This window comes from Sinohyriopsis cumingii, chromosome 2, assembly GCF_028554795.1.
Source record: "Sinohyriopsis cumingii isolate HCF-2022 chromosome 2, ASM2855479v2, whole genome shotgun sequence".
Classification (NCBI taxonomy): Eukaryota; Metazoa; Mollusca; class Bivalvia; order Unionida; family Unionidae; genus Sinohyriopsis; species Sinohyriopsis cumingii.
This window is the reverse complement of record NC_142962.1, coordinates 85,716,796-85,736,410: the sequence shown is the minus strand read 5'-3', so window position 1 is coordinate 85,736,410 and position 19,615 is coordinate 85,716,796. Positions and strand designations below refer to the sequence as shown.

The 19,615-nt window shown below is 33.6% G+C and overlaps 1 protein-coding gene across 2 annotated transcripts in view; it reads left to right on the top strand.

The window, feature by feature from the left end:
* LOC149805312 (xanthine dehydrogenase/oxidase-like) overlaps nt 1-19,615 on the top strand; it is a 212,841-nt gene that overhangs the window by 186,767 nt on the left and 6,459 nt on the right. For both annotated transcript variants that reach the window (XM_089949223.1, XM_089949222.1), the window contains exons 26-32: nt 3,336-3,417; nt 5,096-5,191; nt 9,335-9,463; nt 9,853-9,927; nt 11,811-11,863; nt 13,506-13,620; nt 18,914-19,000. In XM_089949223.1, coding sequence (XP_089805349.1) covers nt 3,336-3,417; nt 5,096-5,191; nt 9,335-9,463; nt 9,853-9,927; nt 11,811-11,863; nt 13,506-13,620; nt 18,914-19,000 — 637 coding nt within the window. The remainder of the gene's footprint in view (nt 1-3,335; nt 3,418-5,095; nt 5,192-9,334; nt 9,464-9,852; nt 9,928-11,810; nt 11,864-13,505; nt 13,621-18,913; nt 19,001-19,615) is intronic.

Below are 19,615 nucleotides of genomic sequence, written 5' to 3'. Positions count from 1 at the left end.
TAATGCCACTTTTCAGCACAAGATAGGCTATGCATGGTGGCCAGTATAAATAGTGGAGGAATAAACTGGGAAAACCCGGACAAGAACCACCAACCCATGAGAAGCTACTGACAAGCTCTCTCATGTACCCATATTTGCCGAGCCTGAGACTTGAACCCACATAGACAGAGGTGAACATTCAGAAGTAAATGTTATAATAGGAGTTTACATGGGCAGTGAAGACAACAAGCTGAAAATATGGTGACCTACATTTAGAAATGAATTTGGTAATAAGAAGGTACATGGGCAGTGATTGATTGATTGATTTTATTTTTATGGAGCACCAGCACTATTAGGCTATTTAGTGCCATAGAAAAGGTACAAGGGCAATGAAGACAAGAAGCAGAAAATATGGTGACCTACATTCAGAAGTAAATTTGGTAATAGGATTTTTTATTTGCAATGAGAAAAGCATGCTGAAATTATCATGACATACATTCACAAATAAATATGGTCATAGGAGTTTGCATGAGCAAGGAAAAAAGAGGTGCAAATTATTGTTAGAAATAAATATGGCAATGGGAGCCTCTTTGGGCAAGTCAAAATTTCAGCAAAAATTAATGTGGTCATCATGTAGGTACATTGAAAGTAAAAATAATTATGAAAAGAAAATAAATCAATTGAGAATGTGTGTTTTATAATTATAGAAAGAATATAAATCAATTGAGAGTGCATGTTTTATAATTATAGAAAGAATATAAATCAATTGAGAGTGCATGTTTTATAATTATAGAAAGAATATAAATCAATTGAGAGTGCATGTTTTATAATTATAGAAAGAATATAAATCAATTGAGAGTGCATGTTTTATAATTATAGAAAGAATATAAATCAATTGAGAGTGCATGTTTTATAATTATAGAAAGAATATAAATCAATTGAGAATGCATGTTTTATAATTATAGAAAGAATATAAATCAATTGAGAGTGCATGTTTTATAATTATAGAAAGAATATAAATCAATTGAGAGTGCATGTTTTATAATTATAAAAAGAATATAAATCAATTGAGAGTGCATGTTTTATAATTATAAAAAGAAAATAAATCAATTGAGAATGTGTGTTTTATAATTATAGAAAGAATATAAATCAATTGAGAGTGCATGTTTTATAATTATAGAAGGAATATAAATCAATTGAGAGTGCATGTTTTATAATTATAGAAAGAATATAAATCAATTGAGAGTGCATGTTTTATAATTATAAAAAGAATATAAATCAATTGAGAGTGCATGTTTTATAATTATAAAAAGAAAATAAATCAATTGAGAGTGCATGTTTTATAATTATAGAAAGAATATAAATCAATTGAGAGTGCATGTTTTATAATTATAGAAAGAATATAAATCAATTGAGAGTGCATGTTTTATAATTATAAAAAGAATATAAATCAATTGAGAGTGCATGTTTTATAATTATAAAAAGAAAATAAATCAATTGAGAGTGCATGTTTTATAATTATAGAAAGAATATAAATCAATTGAGAGTGCATGTTTTATAATTATAGAAAGAATATAAATCAATTGAGAGTGCATGTTTTATAATTATAGAAAGAATATAAATCAATTGAGAGTGCATGTTTTATAATTATAAAAAGAATATAAATCAATTGAGAATTCATGTTTTATAATTATAAAAAGAATATAAATCAATTGCGAGTGCGTGTTTTATAATTATAAAAAGAATATAAATCAATTGAGAATGCATGTTTTTTAATTATAAAAAGAATATAGATCAATTGTGAGTGCATGTTTTATAATTATAAAAAGAATATAGATCAATTGTGAGTGCATGTTTTATAATTATAAAAAGAATATAAATCAATTGAGAATTCATGTTTTATAATTATAGAAAGAATATAAATCAATTGTGAATGCATGTTTTATAATTATGAAAAGAATATAAATCAATTGAGAGTGCATGTTTTATAATTATAAAAAGAATATAAATCAATTGAGAGTGCATGTTTTATAATTATAGAAAGAATATAAATCAATTGAGAGTGCATGTTTTATAATTATAGAAAGAATATAAATCAATTGAGAGTGCATGTTTTATAATTATAGAAAGAATATAAATCAATTGAGAGTGCATGTTTTATAATTATAAAAAGAATATAAATCAATTGAGAGTGCATGTTTTATAATTATAAAAAGAAAATAAATCAATTGAGAATGTGTGTTTTATAATTATAGAAAGAATATAAATCAATTGAGAGTGCATGTTTTATAATTATAGAAGGAATATAAATCAATTGAGAGTGCATGTTTTATAATTATAGAAAGAATATAAATCAATTGAGAGTGCATGTTTTATAATTATAAAAAGAATATAAATCAATTGAGAGTGCATGTTTTATAATTATAAAAAGAAAATAAATCAATTGAGAGTGCATGTTTTATAATTATAGAAAGAATATAAATCAATTGAGAGTGCATGTTTTATAATTATAGAAAGAATATAAATCAATTGAGAGTGCATGTTTTATAATTATAAAAAGAATATAAATCAATTGAGAGTGCATGTTTTATAATTATAAAAAGAAAATAAATCAATTGAGAGTGCATGTTTTATAATTATAGAAAGAATATAAATCAATTGAGAGTGCATGTTTTATAATTATAGAAAGAATATAAATCAATTGAGAGTGCATGTTTTATAATTATAGAAAGAATATAAATCAATTGAGAGTGCATGTTTTATAATTATAAAAAGAATATAAATCAATTGAGAATTCATGTTTTATAATTATAAAAAGAATATAAATCAATTGCGAGTGCGTGTTTTATAATTATAAAAAGAATATAAATCAATTGAGAATGCATGTTTTTTAATTATAAAAAGAATATAGATCAATTCTGAGTGCATGTTTTACAATTATAAAAGGAATATAGATCAATTGTGAGTGCATGTTTTATAATTATAAAAAGAATATAGATCAATTGTGAGTGCATGTTTTATAATTATAAAAAGAATATAAATCAATTGAGAATTCATGTTTTATAATTATAGAAAGAATATAAATCAATTGTGAATGCATGTTTTATAATTATGAAAAGAATATAAATCAATTGAGAATGCATGTTTTATAATTATAGAAATATATTATAAATCAATTGAGAGTGCATGCTTTATAATTATAATAAATTTGGGAATCAGTTCCTTTTAAATTTATATACTTTGATCATGCTGCCATAAATGTTGGACTTTTATTAATTATTGTGGTGGACTCTTATCAAAATACTTATGTGACATAGATATATATGGTGATGAAGCATATGGCAATATATTTACAGTGAGAACAGATGGAAAAAGAGAGGAATTACAGTTGTACCCACCAAGTTTGGAATCTCTTTCACTGCCCTCCATCTTAACCAGGTATTGTCTATGTATATGTGTGTATTTGTTTAGAGTTGGGTATCACAAAAGATTCTGTTCTGTTGTATTTTTGAAAATGCCACAATATTTACCACAGTATAGTACTATTATATTAGGGACCAAGAGTTTAATTTTCTGGGGCAGGGTCTTGTATTTAACAAGAAAGAATTAGCAAAATAACACCAGGTTATATCTAATATATTATTTGAAGAAAATTTAATTATTTTAAGGTAAAACAAAATAAATGTTAATTGTTGTACAAGTTGTCTTCTAAAGCTTGTAAATGCTGTGGGATGATTAATTCTACACAATAGCTAGCACCCTGTAAAGGACATTGTGCTTACATTAGGGAGCTTGCTGATAAAAATAAGACACTGAAATGGTATAATAGGCAGGGAAACTGGAATGTCAACACCCAGGAAATATATTTATCAGAGAGAGCCAATAAACATAAAACACACTGACTTGACAAACAAGAAAATATTTAGTGGACTTTTGAAATTATGTAATAGGAGGGGCGACAAATTCTAAGTGTCACAGTGAATCAAACCAGGTTCGTCTGTCTCATACAAACCTCTAGACTAAAAGGTCTGATCCTGGTAGACAGGTTAGTATGTGCCGTCATTTACATAGACCACTACTGAAGCAGAATAACTGCTTCCCTGAAAATCACAGGATGATTCTTCCAGAGAAATGCATGTACTCAATATCTTAATATATTCTAGTAAATAACTAATAAAATGGCAATATTTAAAGTTGTTTTTAATTGAAACATTTTCCAAAAGTTAGATTTGGCCTGAATATCCTTTACAACATCCCATTCAGCCACCATGTTGACATCGGTGACTTGTGTCAAATGTGTCAATAAAGGTTCATATGTACTATAATTTGTGACATAAACAATTAACTTGTGACAAATACAACTGTTTGCTAAAAAAACAATAGTTTTTTTTTTAACTGTTTTGTCATAGAAAATGAAAATATTTTTGAATTTGTAACAAGATTACTGAGGAATGTCTGTAGATTCCTTGCTGTCAGAAACTACTGAATTATTGACACACTGAAAAAGTAATGTGTGTGTACCACTACAGTAAACTGATAAACCAGGAATGCCTGGTACCTTTAATATATATATATATTGTTTTGGGTTTCATGCCATATTTTAGTGCAGGATAGGCTATACATGGCAGCTAGTAGAACTGGTGGAGGAAAAACCCAGAAAAATCCCTGGTAAAAAACACCAGTCGACAGGAAACTACTGGCCAGATTTCTCATATACCCACATTGGCTGAGCCCATGACTTGAGTCCACACAAACAGAGGTGAGATGGCAGTGATCAGTAAAGGCTAACACTTTAGACCATTTGACCACCTTGGGTTTTCTCCTACATACATATTTGTGTGCATATGTGTGCATGCATGCTTGTTTATATGGTTTTAGATATATGTGCATGCATTTATTCCCTATAGGGTTTTGGGAAGGCATAGTGGCAGAATAACAGAACATTTGAGTTCTTAATTACAGAAAGTAGAAACTTTGTTTTCATAGTTATTCACAAATGTGCAAGTAATTTGAATAATAGTTTTGTCATCAAAACAAAGGTCCCCCAAATTAAATTATTGCTTGGATTAGCCACTGTGCCCATATAAACTGAATGATACTTCCCTAACTCTTACAGGCAGGTGCCCTTGTTCACATCTACAAAGATGGTTCTGTATTGTTGACCCATGGAGGAGTGGAGATGGGGCAGGGGCTACATACTAAGATGATCCAGGTGAGTACTACATGTCTTATTATGCTGAAAAACACATTAGAATAATTAAAACCATCAACATAGAATCAGTTGATTATGATAACCTGGCTATACATTTGTTATACTTGGTGTCACATTTCAGTGTGTTCTTAAAGTAAAATCCACTTGCCTGATGCCTAGGACAAGCCCACATTTGGCTCAGTCAAGCAAAAGTTTCCAAGATTCTTGCCCATAGGCAAGTTAAAAAATAGAGAGAGGTCATGTTCAGTTAGTAATGCTTTGTGTTCTCCAAGATTTATACTCTGCAGTCATGACACAGGACACATATCAGCACCTTTTTTCACATTTATATGTACAGCATTCTTCAGTTACATAAATGTCCATTGAGTTTCTTTCATCTATCAAGCCTTTATTTTCACATTTATATGTACCATGTTCCTTAGTTACATAAATGCCCATAGAGTTCTTTCATCTATCAAGCCTTTATTTTCACATTTATATGTATCATGTTCCTCAGTTACATAAATGCCTTTGAGTTTTTTTCATCTATCAAGCCTTTATTTTCACATTTATATGTACCATGTTCCTTAGTTACATAAATGCCCATAGAGTTCTTTCATCTGTCAAGCCTTTATTTTCACATTGATATGTACCACATTCTACAGTTACATAAATGTCCATTGAGTTTCTTTCATCTATCCAGCCTTTATTTTCACGTTTATATGTACCACATTCTACAGTTACATAAATGTCCATTGAGTTTCTTTCATCTATCCAGCCTTTATTTTCACATTTATATGTACCACATTCTACAGTTACATAAATGTCCATTGAGTTTCTTTCATCTATCCAGCCTTTATTTTCACATTCATATGTACCACATTCTACAGTTACATAAATGTCCATTGAGTTTCTTTCATCTATCCAGCCTTTATTTTCACATCTATGTGTACCACGTTCTTCAGTTACATAAATGCCCATTGAGTTTCTTTCATCTGTCCAGCCTTTATTTTCACATTTATGTGTACCACGTTCTTCAGTTACATAAATGCCCATTGAGTTTCTTTCATCTATCCAGCCTTTATTTTCACATTTATATGTACCACATTCTACAGTTACATAAATGTCCATTGAGTTTCTTTCATCTATCAAGCCTTTATTTTCATATTTATATGTACCACATTCTACAGTTACATAAATGTTCATCGGGTTTCTTTCATCTATCAGGCCTTTATTTTCATATTTATATGTACCACATTCTACAGTTACATAAATGTTCATCGGGTTTCTTTCATCTATCAGGCCTTTATTTTCACATTTATATGTACCACATTCTACAGTTACATAAATGTCCATTGAGTTTCTTTCATCTATCCAGCCTTTATTTTCACATTTATGTGTACCACATTCTACAGTTACATAAATGTTCATCGGGTTTCGTTCATCTATCAAGCCTTTATTTTGCACAATATACTGTCAAAATATTTCCATATTGTAGTTAGTGTCAAGGTCATTATCATGAATTCTCCTACAGACATGATGATGTGATATTTTGCTATTTAAAGCATGTTTTGACAACTCAGAAATAAATACTTATATTTGTTAATTTTATTAAGTTATTGGTTATATTTGAATTGTAATATTTGTACATATATATGATTCATTGACTTATATGTTTCAACTTAGACACAGTCTGTGTTTTGAGCTGGCAATGTGCTGGGTTTTCCAATTCGAAACAGTTTGAAAAAGATTGTTTTGATGCACATCACCAATTTCAAGGAGACCACAAGTGGTGTGTATCATCTGTTGTTTTTGTGATTATTAAATGAGACCAATACATATGTTCAGTATTGCTAACAATCAAATCGCTAAAAATAAGTATTTGCAAATCATTCTAAAAGATCTTCTCATTGACTGTTTAGAAGTGTATTGCCAATTTCAAGGTGAAAATAGGATGAGGTGGAAGTGTATTGCCAATTTCAAGGTGAAAATTGGATGAGGTGGAAGCAGACATGGGCATTTACACTATACTTATCACAAAAGAGCAAAGAGGGAATTTGTTGATATTGAAATATTTCATTGAGGGACTCAATTTTATCTTTTTATCTTCCTGGAGGGATATTTGAATCTGCATAATCATTAGGTGGACACAAATTAAGAAAAATTTTATGATATAATAAAACTCCTATCTATTTATGTGTATGTTTGTATACATGTATACATCTGTCTTTGCTCTTCAAACTGTATCTTCATTCTCACCCTTTCCTTTTTTTGTCATCATTTTTTTACTGTTTATATACAATGTCTTTCTAATAAGTGTATTATAGAACTGGTTTTAATTTGCTAGCAAAGATGAAGTTCTGTTTTTGTAAAATAAATATAATGCCATTACCTTAAACCATCCAATAGTGTTTGTTACCATTTGTTTCACTTTGGTTGTTATATGTCATACTTTTGGGGCAAGCTTAAATCCTCTAAGTCTAAGTTCACTTTTTCTGAGTAAGCTGATTTTGTGTAAAATTGTGTATAACCTTGTATTATGGCTTCATAGTCTCAAAACAAGTAAGAAGAAAGAGCAAAATCAACAAGCTTTGAATAACTGAAAATTTAATTTATTTCCCTATAATACAAAGTGAAAGAATTGAAAATAAATTACCATATGGTGAATGAATTCCTAAAGTCCTAAATGTTCTGTCAATTCCTAGACCTATGGGATAATCAGAATGAGTTCCAAAGGAATGCTGAATGATATTCAACAACACAGAAGAATCACTATGTTATAATCCCAAACTTTGTTAAAAATTAATTCAGAGTAATCCCATGACAGCTATAAATCCAAATTGTCTTTGAATAAATTCACAGTAATTATGTACAGCTATTATATATCCAAATAATCTTTAAATGAATGCTGGAGCAGTGTACTTCCAATGAATATTTAAATTAAATGTATAAGTCCTCTCATTATAACTCTTCCAAGACTGATAGTACTATTAAGAATACCTGATTCTATACAATAATTTTGTTATATAGAATACCAATACACATTAGAGAGAATGCAAAACAAGACTTAAATGAATCATCTTGCCATTTTGAAATCACTCTGTCAGTAACCAGATCAGCTGTTCTAATAATGAGTAATAAAAATGAGGTTATCTTGACCTTTCAGAACCCATAGCCTGGAGTTAGGTCACATGATATTTACTTGATCTTACTCACCTTACATTGCAAACTTACAATTGAAAAGAAATTTAGTATGTAAAATATTATGAACTAAATAACCCTTACAAAAACCATTATTATGAAAATATTACACATAATATAGATACATGTAACACCTGTACTGTTCATATATTTCACTCATTACCTTTTGTTTTCTTATTTCCCTTATCCCTGAGATACATGATTAGTTATAATTATTTGTTCTTGACACGCTGTGTCTCTTGGAAAACATGATTTTGGAAACCCAATCCATCTGACATAGTCGTGTTCAGAAAAACATGATTTTCTGGAATCTTAGCCCCAAAGTTTCTTCAACAACATACAAAACCTGTATTTTGTGATTTCCAGATATGTGCATATATTCTATAATATGCGTATGAAGAGTAAACAGTCTTACTCAAAGCTTAGCTAATCCTATCCTCAAGGCATGCAGATGATATAAGACAGAAATTTGATGTACGTTTTTATTTAATATCAGTGTGGTTGTGATTATGTGAGTTTTGCACATGTGTATATGTATGACAGTGCTAAGTCTATCAACTATATCTTTCTTTCAAAGTGAATTAAATGCTTTGAAAAAGCAGACAAGTTAATTGTTTATTCAGATTCGAATTTCCAATCATAGTTTATTCTCAATAGGCCGACAAAGCTATTTTTGGTCATGTGCACTGATCTGCCCATGAGACCTCAAAACACACTTTTGGAGTCTCAAAACCACCAAACATGCTGTCTGGTAGAATGGCATAAAATTGCCTTAGACAATTTGATCGATCAGGTTATGCTATTGTTATCTTTCTTTATAACATTCCTGTCTTAAGAGTTACGATTATGAACTAACATGCTTGTTGCTATTAGATTGATGACTCATTCAGATGAAGAAGAAGAATCTAAAACTGGTAAGTTAGTGCCATTACACAAACTGCACTTAAAAGTGCTATTTTATAGGTTGCCAGTCGCATCCTGCATATACCCCAATCAAAGATCTTCATCAGTGAGACGGGAACCAACACAGTTCCAAACACCGGACCTACTGCGGCCAGTGCCAGCTCAGACATCAATGGAATGGCCATTATAGTAAGTAGCTATTGCTTGACATGAAAGTCATGCTGAAAGATCATTTTAAAATATCATGGATAACAGATATTCCTTTTTAGTTGTATCACATGGGATGGCATATTTTGAAATGCATATTTAGAAGATGGTAAAAAATCATAAGATAGTTCTAAGCTCATTGTTCATGAGTATTAATTTTATATCAGATCACCATTCTCTTGGGAAAGCAGATTTGTTATCAGTTGTCAGCTTGCTCTACAAAAATTTAGTTCCCTTGATATAGTCTTATATACTGATAAATCTTTAATCTGATGCTCTGATAAAATCCCAGTATAAAAGTAAGTTGAAAGAAAACAATAAATTTGAATAAACTTCATAATACACTTGACTGTGTCATACTGAATTTTCAGGATGCTTGCACAAAAATAATGGAGAGGTTGGAACCAGTCATGAGAGAAAATCCCAAAGCAACTTGGGAGGAATGGGTACGTGAAACAGTTAGCATCATCTTATTTTGAAAAGAAGGCCAATACATTTGTTAAGAATTACAATGACACTCACTTATAACAATCATGGATTTAATAAAGCCATTTAAGATATAAGGCCATTTAAACATTTTTGCTTACTCCTGTTTTCAATTTAGCTATGGTGGCAGTCCAGATCAGCCACCAGAAACAGTTAAGAGTCAACACTGCCTATTAGCTTTCCTGGATTTACCAGTGAAATTTGGTAGATAAGAAGATTTTAAAACTCATCTTCTTAAATGGATAGAGGTCACAACAATGTGACCTTAATTTTTGTTGCTTATCAGTTAGGTGTATGGATTATTGTTCACATGGGGAATCCAGGTGTAATTCCCTAGAAGGATACCTGATGTAGAGGTCAGATGACTGGCTTTCTCTCCTCATATTGCCTAATGTTAATGTGATTGGGAATGTATTTGAAGGAGAAAGTATACTTGTTAGGTAAATTATGTTTTTCTGAGAATACCCAACTATCACATTACTGACAAACCCACATAACCACCCAGTCATGCAAGTATCTGTGTTCACAAATTGCTCAGATTCAGTATTTAAGAAAAGGCTTGGAATGTTTAGTTTTGTTGAAATGTGATTGAAACAATGTAAGGGCATCCAGATGCATATTTTGTGTTGTAAACATCAGGATCATTCTAGGTTACTTTGCATTAGATACTATTTTTTTAAAAAAATGCTAATTGTGATCTGAGGTCAAGTAGAGAACTAGATAATATTGTAGCTGAGAGGATTTTTCAATTGTGCTTTAAAGTTGTATTACATGTTGTGTCCTGTTGGGTCAAATTTTATTTCTTCAAAGTATTGAATTCAAGTGATTATTTTCTCTGGAATTACAAAAGTGCTCTGATAAAAATTTGGAAAGAGACATTCACTGGAATTTATAGTGAATTCAAACCTGGAATTATATTACTGTGATTCAACGAAAACTGTTGACACGTCAATACTGTCTAAGTCACCACAGACACATCATTGCCTTTGATATACTCGTAAATTGAAACTGGAGGATGTGTTGCAGGTCACATTTGGGGGCCATCTTAAAAGTCATGGTGACAAGTATGTATTTCATCATTGCTGTTGTTTCTGCCTTAGGTCTGAAAGCCATTTAAGGTCCAGAGATGAACCATGGTAAATGATGTTTCTTTTTTTCATTGCATCTCTTGTATCACAGTCAAGCTTTTATCTTCAATGTTAAGGTCACTGATTATTTTCTGCACTTTTGCTCTGATGCCATCTGAGAAAAACTTGTAAGGCTTGGTTACTTTCCATGACTACCAAGTAACTTGAAAGCTTATAGATTTCACCATTGTATACTTTTGTTGACCAAACAATGGTAGGCAGGGGATATGATTTAAATGGATTTGCTTGTATATAATGGACACAATGGTAGGCAGGGGATATGACTTGAATGGATTTGCTTGTATATCATGGACACAGTGGTAGGCAGGGGATATGACTTGAATGGATTTGCTTGTATATCATAGACACAATGGTAGGCAGGGGATATGACTTGAATGGATTTGCTTGTATATCATGGACACAATGGTAGGCAGGGGATATGACTTGAATGGATTTGCTTGTATATCATGGACACAATGGTAGGCAGGGGATATGACTTGAATGGATTTGCTTGTATATCATGGACACGATGGTAGGCAGGGGATATGACTTGAATGGATTTGCTTGTATATCATGGACACAATGGTAGGCAGGGGATATGACTTGAATGGATTTGCTTGTATGTCATGGACACAATGGTAGGCAGGGGATATGACTTGAATGGATTTGCTTGTATATCATGGACTTAACCCATTTTTTTTTTTCTTTTATTGTAGATATTGGCTGCTTACATGAAGAGAATCAGTTTGTCTGCCACTGGATTTTTTCAGTAGGTCTAAATTGAATAGGGCTTTGATATTACTGTACTTACAAGAATCTTTTGTGAGAAATAAAATTTATAAAGTGTTTTCAGTGAGTTTATATCAGCTTTGCAACTTTGTATTGTCAGTATAGTATTTACATGTAAATTTACCGGTTGATGCATTCTGGGAAGTTCAGAATGGTTTTAGGTCATCGTCTATGGAGGGAATGCATTTCAAAAATCAGTGTGTGTCTGATGTATGTTACATATCTCTATTATATCTATTATATCATATTAAGATGCTTTATGGCACATGAAACAGTGACGTGTGCAATTTCAAGCTTTGGAACCCATTCTTTATAAAACACAAACAGCTAGGAACATTCATGTCTGCTGTATATATTTTCTCACTTAATGCAATTATGATGGTGCATTATTACATTTGCCTTTCATGTGTTTTCTTTAAACCTTGTCATGATCTTTTTGTGGAGGGGGGTATAGCAGTTTTAGAGTATAGGTTTTACAGTTCAGAATTTGTTCCCTTGAGTACTGACTGGTACAGTGCTTTTACACCAGCGAGAATCTTAGGTGCACATATAAAGTTTGTGCAGTAGATGGTTTTATGAATGAGAAAAAAACAATGTGAAACTGGCATGAATTAAATCCCTTTACACCTGCAATAATCTCCTGCCTGACTCTAGCATCACTGCAGTAGATTTGCAGATGAAAATAATGAGATCAATAGGAATTCAGTACATGATATTAACATACAGGTGAAAGTCCATAGTATGTAAAAACATTGATGTACTCAAAACTTAATTTTAGTCATATCTAAAGATCTCACTCATGTACTATTAAGTTTATTTTAAATACAAATCGGAAAATATTGTTTTTTACACTTTCTTTCACAAAAGCAAAATTTATAATATTTCTCGTTTCTATTAATCATTAAGGTGGCAGTTACTTTATTGATAAGTGTCATATAAGTGATAGGATTTGTAGGTATAAGTATCATAGAAGTGATAGGCACTGTAGGAATATGTACCACAAATGTGATAGGATTTGTAGGGATAAGTATCATAGAAGTGATAGGCACTGTAGGAATATGTACCACAAAATTGATAGGAATTGTAGGGATAAGTATCATAGAAGTGATAAGCACTGTAGGAATATGTACCACAAATGTGATAGGAATTGTAAGGAAAAGTATCATAGAAGTGATAGGCACTGTAGGAATATGTACCACAAAATTGACAGGAATTGTAGGGATAAGTATCATAGAAGTGATAAGCACTGTAGGAATATGTACCACAAATGTGATAGCAATTGTAGGGATAAGTATCTCAGAAGTGATAGGCACTGTACAGATAATTACCACAAATGTCACAGGCACTGTAAAGACAAAGTATCATAATGTTGATAGTAAAGTGATGCTTTTCATGGTCATGAGTAAAGATTTGTATGTTTGTTCTGCACTTAAAATTTAAATAGGACTGAACAAAATGTTATTTTTATAAAGTTAAAAATGTTTAATGATTATTTTATTGTACTATTTCATGTTTAGAGTTAAAATTTTGTTCTGTTTTTTTCCCTACCATAATCTTCAGCATAAATTCACCTAATCAATAATTCATGTGGGTAGTATTGAATTACTCTCTGTATTTAACAGGACTCCTGAAATAGGTTATGACTTTGCAACAAACACTGGTCGGCCATTCCTTTACTTCTCATTCGGAGTTGCATGCTCTGAGGTGGAGTTGGACTGTCTAACAGGGGATCATCAGGTAATAACGTACATGTTTGTGGGTTCCAAATAAAAGATGTTTGTATGTTCCACCATGACATTACTTGGGACATGTATAGTGTTACACTAGTCTGTAGATCTTTACATCCTTCTGTCAAACCATGGTAAGTTTTGCATTAGTCATTTAAATATACAACACCCAATCTCATTAATATTAACAGTTACTCTGCTACTTTTAAATTCAATGCTTCCTGAAAGGCAGAAATTCGTTTTCATCTATATATCGTACAGATAAAGAGAAGTAACTCTTTCAACTGTGAACAGTGCATACAAGAATCCATTGCAAATGCGTATAGTTTTGACCATCTGACATTGATTTTCAGTAGTATAAACTGTCAAAAGCTTGATATATCTTGTCTGTACAAATTGTCTTTCCAAGTGAATTTGTATTTATGCTTTTAACCCTTTAAGCCCCGATCCCATCTGTAGGCGTGATCCGGTTTCTGCATTCAATGGCCGATCCCGCCTGTAGTCGTGATTTTTTTACTGCATTCAATGGCCGATCCCGTCTCCAAGCGTGATGAATGTGTGTTAGATTCAACGTCTCTGATTGGTTAGAAATGGGTTTATTCCAAGAACTAACAACTATTAAACCAATCAGAAATGATTTTACTTTCATTTGCGGAAATTTGAATTGTTCAGAAGCTAAGGGCTCCTGTTTTGAAAGCGGTTTAACTACACGTGTTCTGGTCATGAAAAATCGTAAATGATGGCGGACGTAAGAGTGATTTTTGATGAGAGCAAAAGTGAGGAGTTTCTCGGGTTTGATCTTGAAAATACTGAGCAAGCTGAGGAAAGATATGTTCATTAGTTGGATATTTTGTGAGATTTCGATTCGGACATAGAAGTTTCTGAGATTGAATCGTCCGAAGATGAGGATGCTGACAGCACTGATGATCGAGTTCTTGCGGATAAACGTTGCACATAATTTTGTAAATTCTGTATAAATAAGTCGTGAAAGACTTGGACAAATAGGGAAAAAAAATACATCACTGTGTAGACAAATTCATTTGCAATAAATGGTGAAACTTTCTTGGATTTTAATTGGATATAAGCAGAGAAATTAAGGTAAGAGTGAATGCATGTGCACGATGTTTACAAAATTTTCAAACAGGTAAAAACTCTGGGGCACACGCAGCTAGACACAGCTTAGCACTGCTGGGGCATAGCAGCAGTGATACTGATAACGGGTCTGGGGCTGAATGAGTTATACCTGTTGTTCTTGTCATGTCTTATTAACCAGTAATGCTTAAGTTTTGTCTGATGTAATTTTATTGCAGTGTTTAATTTAGTTTATTGTGCACTTGTTAGGTCATCTCAGTGACATGGGTTTGCCTATTTAGACTATTTTGACTGTATATTTGTGGAATGCACTTGTTTGTTTCTTCTCCCTTTAATTAGAGATACTTATAAGTCATGGAGAACAACCACACCACATGACTGGCCTGCACAAATAATTCCTCATTTCACCAATGTAGTTAATGTGCAGTATGGGCAGAAAACATTGAAAAGACAATGGAACAGCCACAAAGGGTAATTCTCTAAGTCATCTAAACACAAAGTATTAAGCATTCATCTTAATCCTTATTTGGAATCGTCGACCAGTTTTATTGGGGACATTTAGTTGCTGATTTGGAATTATCAACAAGTTCTATGGCGGACATTAAGGTGCTGTCTTGCTTAAAGCAGTGCCTGCATTAACAAGCGCTTAATTCATAGCCAATCCAAGTGATTCCACTCGACTTGTATTTGAATCACATGATACATACTGTAAGTTAGATAAAACTGGAGATGCCAGTTATATATCATTCACTGTACGTCATCCCAGCTTTAAACCAACTGGGCCAGCAATGCAGACAATCAGTATACCATGTTGACATTTTTACTAGTTATCAGCACATTGCTCACCAATTGCTACAGTAATGGCATTCTATGCCCAGCCAGCTGCTCTGATTGGCCAGCTTGCTCACTGACAACCAGACTGACCATATCCTTGGTACCAGTAAATGTCAAACCAGCATGACATCTGAAGCCATGCATCATAACCTTTCCAGCATCCATCAGGACCTTTCCAGCATGACATCTGGAGCCATCCATCAAGATCTTTCCAGCATGACATCCGGAGCTATCCATCAGGACCTCTCCCGCATGACATCTGGAGCCATCCAACTGGACCTTTCCTGCATGACATCTGGGGCCATCCATCAGAACCTTTCCAGCATGAGATCTGGAGCCATCCATCAAGACCTTTCCCGCATGACATCTGGAGCTATCCATAAGTCATGGAGAACAACCACACCACATGACTGGCCTGCACAAATAATTCCTCATTTCACCAATGTAGTTAATGTGCAGTATGGGCAGAAAACATTGAAAATACAATGGAACAGCCACAAAGGGTAATTCTCTAAGTCATCTAAACACAAAGTATTAGCATTCATCTTAATCCTTATTTGGAATCGTCGACCAGTTTTATTGGGGACATTTAGTTGCTGATTTGGAATTATCAACAAGTTCTATGGCGGACATTGAGGTGCTGTCTTGCTTAAAGCAGTGCCTGCATTAACAAGCGCTTAATTCATAGCCAATCCAAGTGATTCCACTCAACTTGTATTTGAATCACATGATACATACTGTAAGTTAGATAAAACTGGAGATGCCAGTTATATATCATTCACTGTATGTCATCCCAGCTTTAAACCAACTGGGCCGGCAATGCAGACAATCAGTATACCATGTTGACATTTTTACTAGTTATCAGCACATTGCTCACCAATTGCTACAGTAATGGCATTCTATGCCCAGCCAGCTGCTCTGATTGGCCAGCTTGCTCACTGACAACCAGACTGACCATATCCTTGGTACCAGTAAATGTCAAACCAGCATGACATCTGAAGCCATGCATCATAACCTTTCCAGCATCCATCAGGACCTTTCCAGCATGACATCTGGAGCCATCCATCAAGATCTTTCCAGCATGACATCCGGAGCTATCCATCAGGACCTCTCCCGCATGACATCTGGAGCCATCCATCTGGACCTTTCCTGCATGACATCTGGGGCCATCCATCAGAACCTTTCCAGCATGAGATCTGGAGCCATCCATCAAGACCTTTCCCGCATGACATCTGGAGCTATCCATCAGGACCTTTCCAGCATGATATCTGGAGCCATTCATCTGGACCTTTCCCGCATGACATCTGGAGCTATCCATTAGGACCTTTCCAACATGACATTTGGAGCCATCCATCAGGACCTTTCCAGCATGACATTTGGAGCCATCCATCAGGAGCTTTAATCCTGGAGAAAGAGTGTACAGGAGGAAAATAATCATTTGGTTGATGAGGAGGGCTACACGAATTTGCCTGAACCAAGTGATCCAACCAAGGAATGGATGGAATCAGCTTTAAGGTGGCAGTAGAAAGGATATGAAGAATATTCCCTTTATCAAATTGCCCTCCTCCACAGGCAGTCAGTACTACATTCAGGGTCAAGATCTTGCTGAACATTGGTAATCATGAAAAACATCAGTCCTTAATAATTCTGTCACAGTCATCAAATGTTGTAGAAACTACTGGGTGACTTTTGGATAAAATTCTCAACCCTGGTAATTTAATGGCTTTGTCAGTGTCATTTGCCTGCTGCTTTCTCACCACCTTGGTATAAAGCACATACCAATGTTTACCATTCTGTTGGTGGTTGAATTGAGAAAGCAGGAAGCACAAGAGTTGCCCCTTTCCATATATCTTTGCGTGGCTCTGTCAGAAGTGTACCAGAGAAAAGATGGTCAGTGACAGAAAGATAAAAATGGTAATTCAAGCAGCAATGGCAAATTTTCATGGCCAGGTGAGTTATAGGTGACCATGTGCCCCCAAACATTCACAGGCTGGCATGGAGGAGGGAGAGGCTTCTTCTCCGCTAAGCTTTATGCCATTTTCCCCAACTCATTGGTGACCCTCTTGTGGGTACCAGACTCCATCTCTTTGCCTGATTTGGATCAGCTGATTTCTGACATTGATTAAGCCATCCATGTTGTTTCAGAGGGGCTCTGGATCTCATTAATCCAGACGTAAATATTACTTTTCAAGTAGCAATAGCAATGACAATAACAATAGCAAAGACAATAGCAATAGCAATAACAATAATAATAGCAATGTTAGGATTCCTAGTAATTAAGGTTTGATATTAAAGTTTTTGAAGTTCATGCCACATGACAGCAAGATTTTGCAGGGGATGCATTCATAAGACCCCTTTCAGAGGTTGAGGTAAGATGACATGCAATGGAGGCACTGCATTCACAGGAACCCTAGTTAGAAGTTGTTAGAGGTAAGATTTGGAAAAGAAGTGTACATGCCTTCACTGTTAGTATTTTATACTACAATGGCCACAGCAGGATATTGTATGCATAATTAGAATAATTCCATCCTGCAAAGTGATCGGCGTATGTGAAAATTTTCCATGTATTCCAGCATGCAAATGGCAGTCAGTCCCAGTAGGCAGTGTGTGACATCACTGCAACTTGTTATCTATTAATCTATCATGGATGCAATTCATGATCAGTTTTATTGGTGGACTATTGGAAAATATTATCTATCACTTTTTGCTTGTGCTGCGGATTGTTTCACTTATACCATGCTTGTTGCTTATATAAAATGTCAAATTATTGTGGATAAATGACAATATAGGATTATTTACCATCAACAATACTACATAATATTCAAAATGATGCTTTGAGAACCATCCAATGATGGTCTTTGTCTAATAAATCTGGCATCCATTTGGACCTTGTTTATTGCATTGAGCCAATTTAGTGGGCTGAAGGGACTGGGTCAACGGAATGATTTTGCAAATTATCCCATTCAGATGCCCTTCACAACATTTTCACACCTTCATCCTAAGACTCTTGCTCATTGTCAGCTGCATGCTTACACTGGTCAGTTGTATGCTTACATTGGTCAGCTGGATGCTTACATTGGTCAGCTGCATGCTTACATTGGTCAGCTGCATGCTTACATTGGTCAGCACAATCAGATTCAAAATTTATATTACCATGACCATCTCTTTAAGCCCTTAGAACAAGGGAGTGAACTCCTGAAACCATGCACAATACTATTTCATAAAAAGATTATATAAAGCTTATGGGAGACAAAAGTCTGTATATTTCATTTTTTTACTTCAGGCATATTATGTTTGAATGACTGGCTATATTTAATGTCAGTGGTTTCAGTACAAGTTTTGATTCAACTAGTGTAATAAACAATAATGTGTTACAGGTGTTGAGGACAGACATTGTTATGGACGTTGGTGTTAGTTTGAATCCTGCCATTGATATTGGTCAGATTGAAGGAGGATTTATACAGGTATGTAGTGTACAATATGACAAATTAAAGCTTTAGAAAGCAAGTTTTGTTACCCCCCCCCCCAACCACCCCCACATTCATGTTCAATAATAAACAAGCATTGATATATTCACTGATACTGGTGTATTGTTCATCTATCTATCTATCTATCTATCCCTCCCTCCCTCACTCTATCTATCTATAAATACGTTGATGCAGTCGCACTTGTCTATTAAGTAATGGGTGGAACATGGTTAAAGATAAAGTAAAGATGGTAGCGATTGGATAGTCAGAAGAGTAATGATAGGAAAGGCAGAAATAGATAAAAGAGTGTCAGTGTAATCAAATCTATCCGGCTACCATAGCGGCAGTGAGATAATGTACCTCAACCGGCATAGCCCTGATAATCACTAGGTCATACTTGTAGCTGATTAGTTCATTAGAATGTGATTGTGGAAAGCTCCTGCTTGTGAGATACCAAGTCAGGAGCTTCTGCAATTACTGATGTTAATTTGTTCCAATTTGTTCATAAATGTATGCTACACACTTACTAGCAATACTGTTACCAAAAATCAGGTTAATCCTTGTATATCAAGAAAGATCTCCATGAATTCTGAACCAGCAGGTCATTTAATA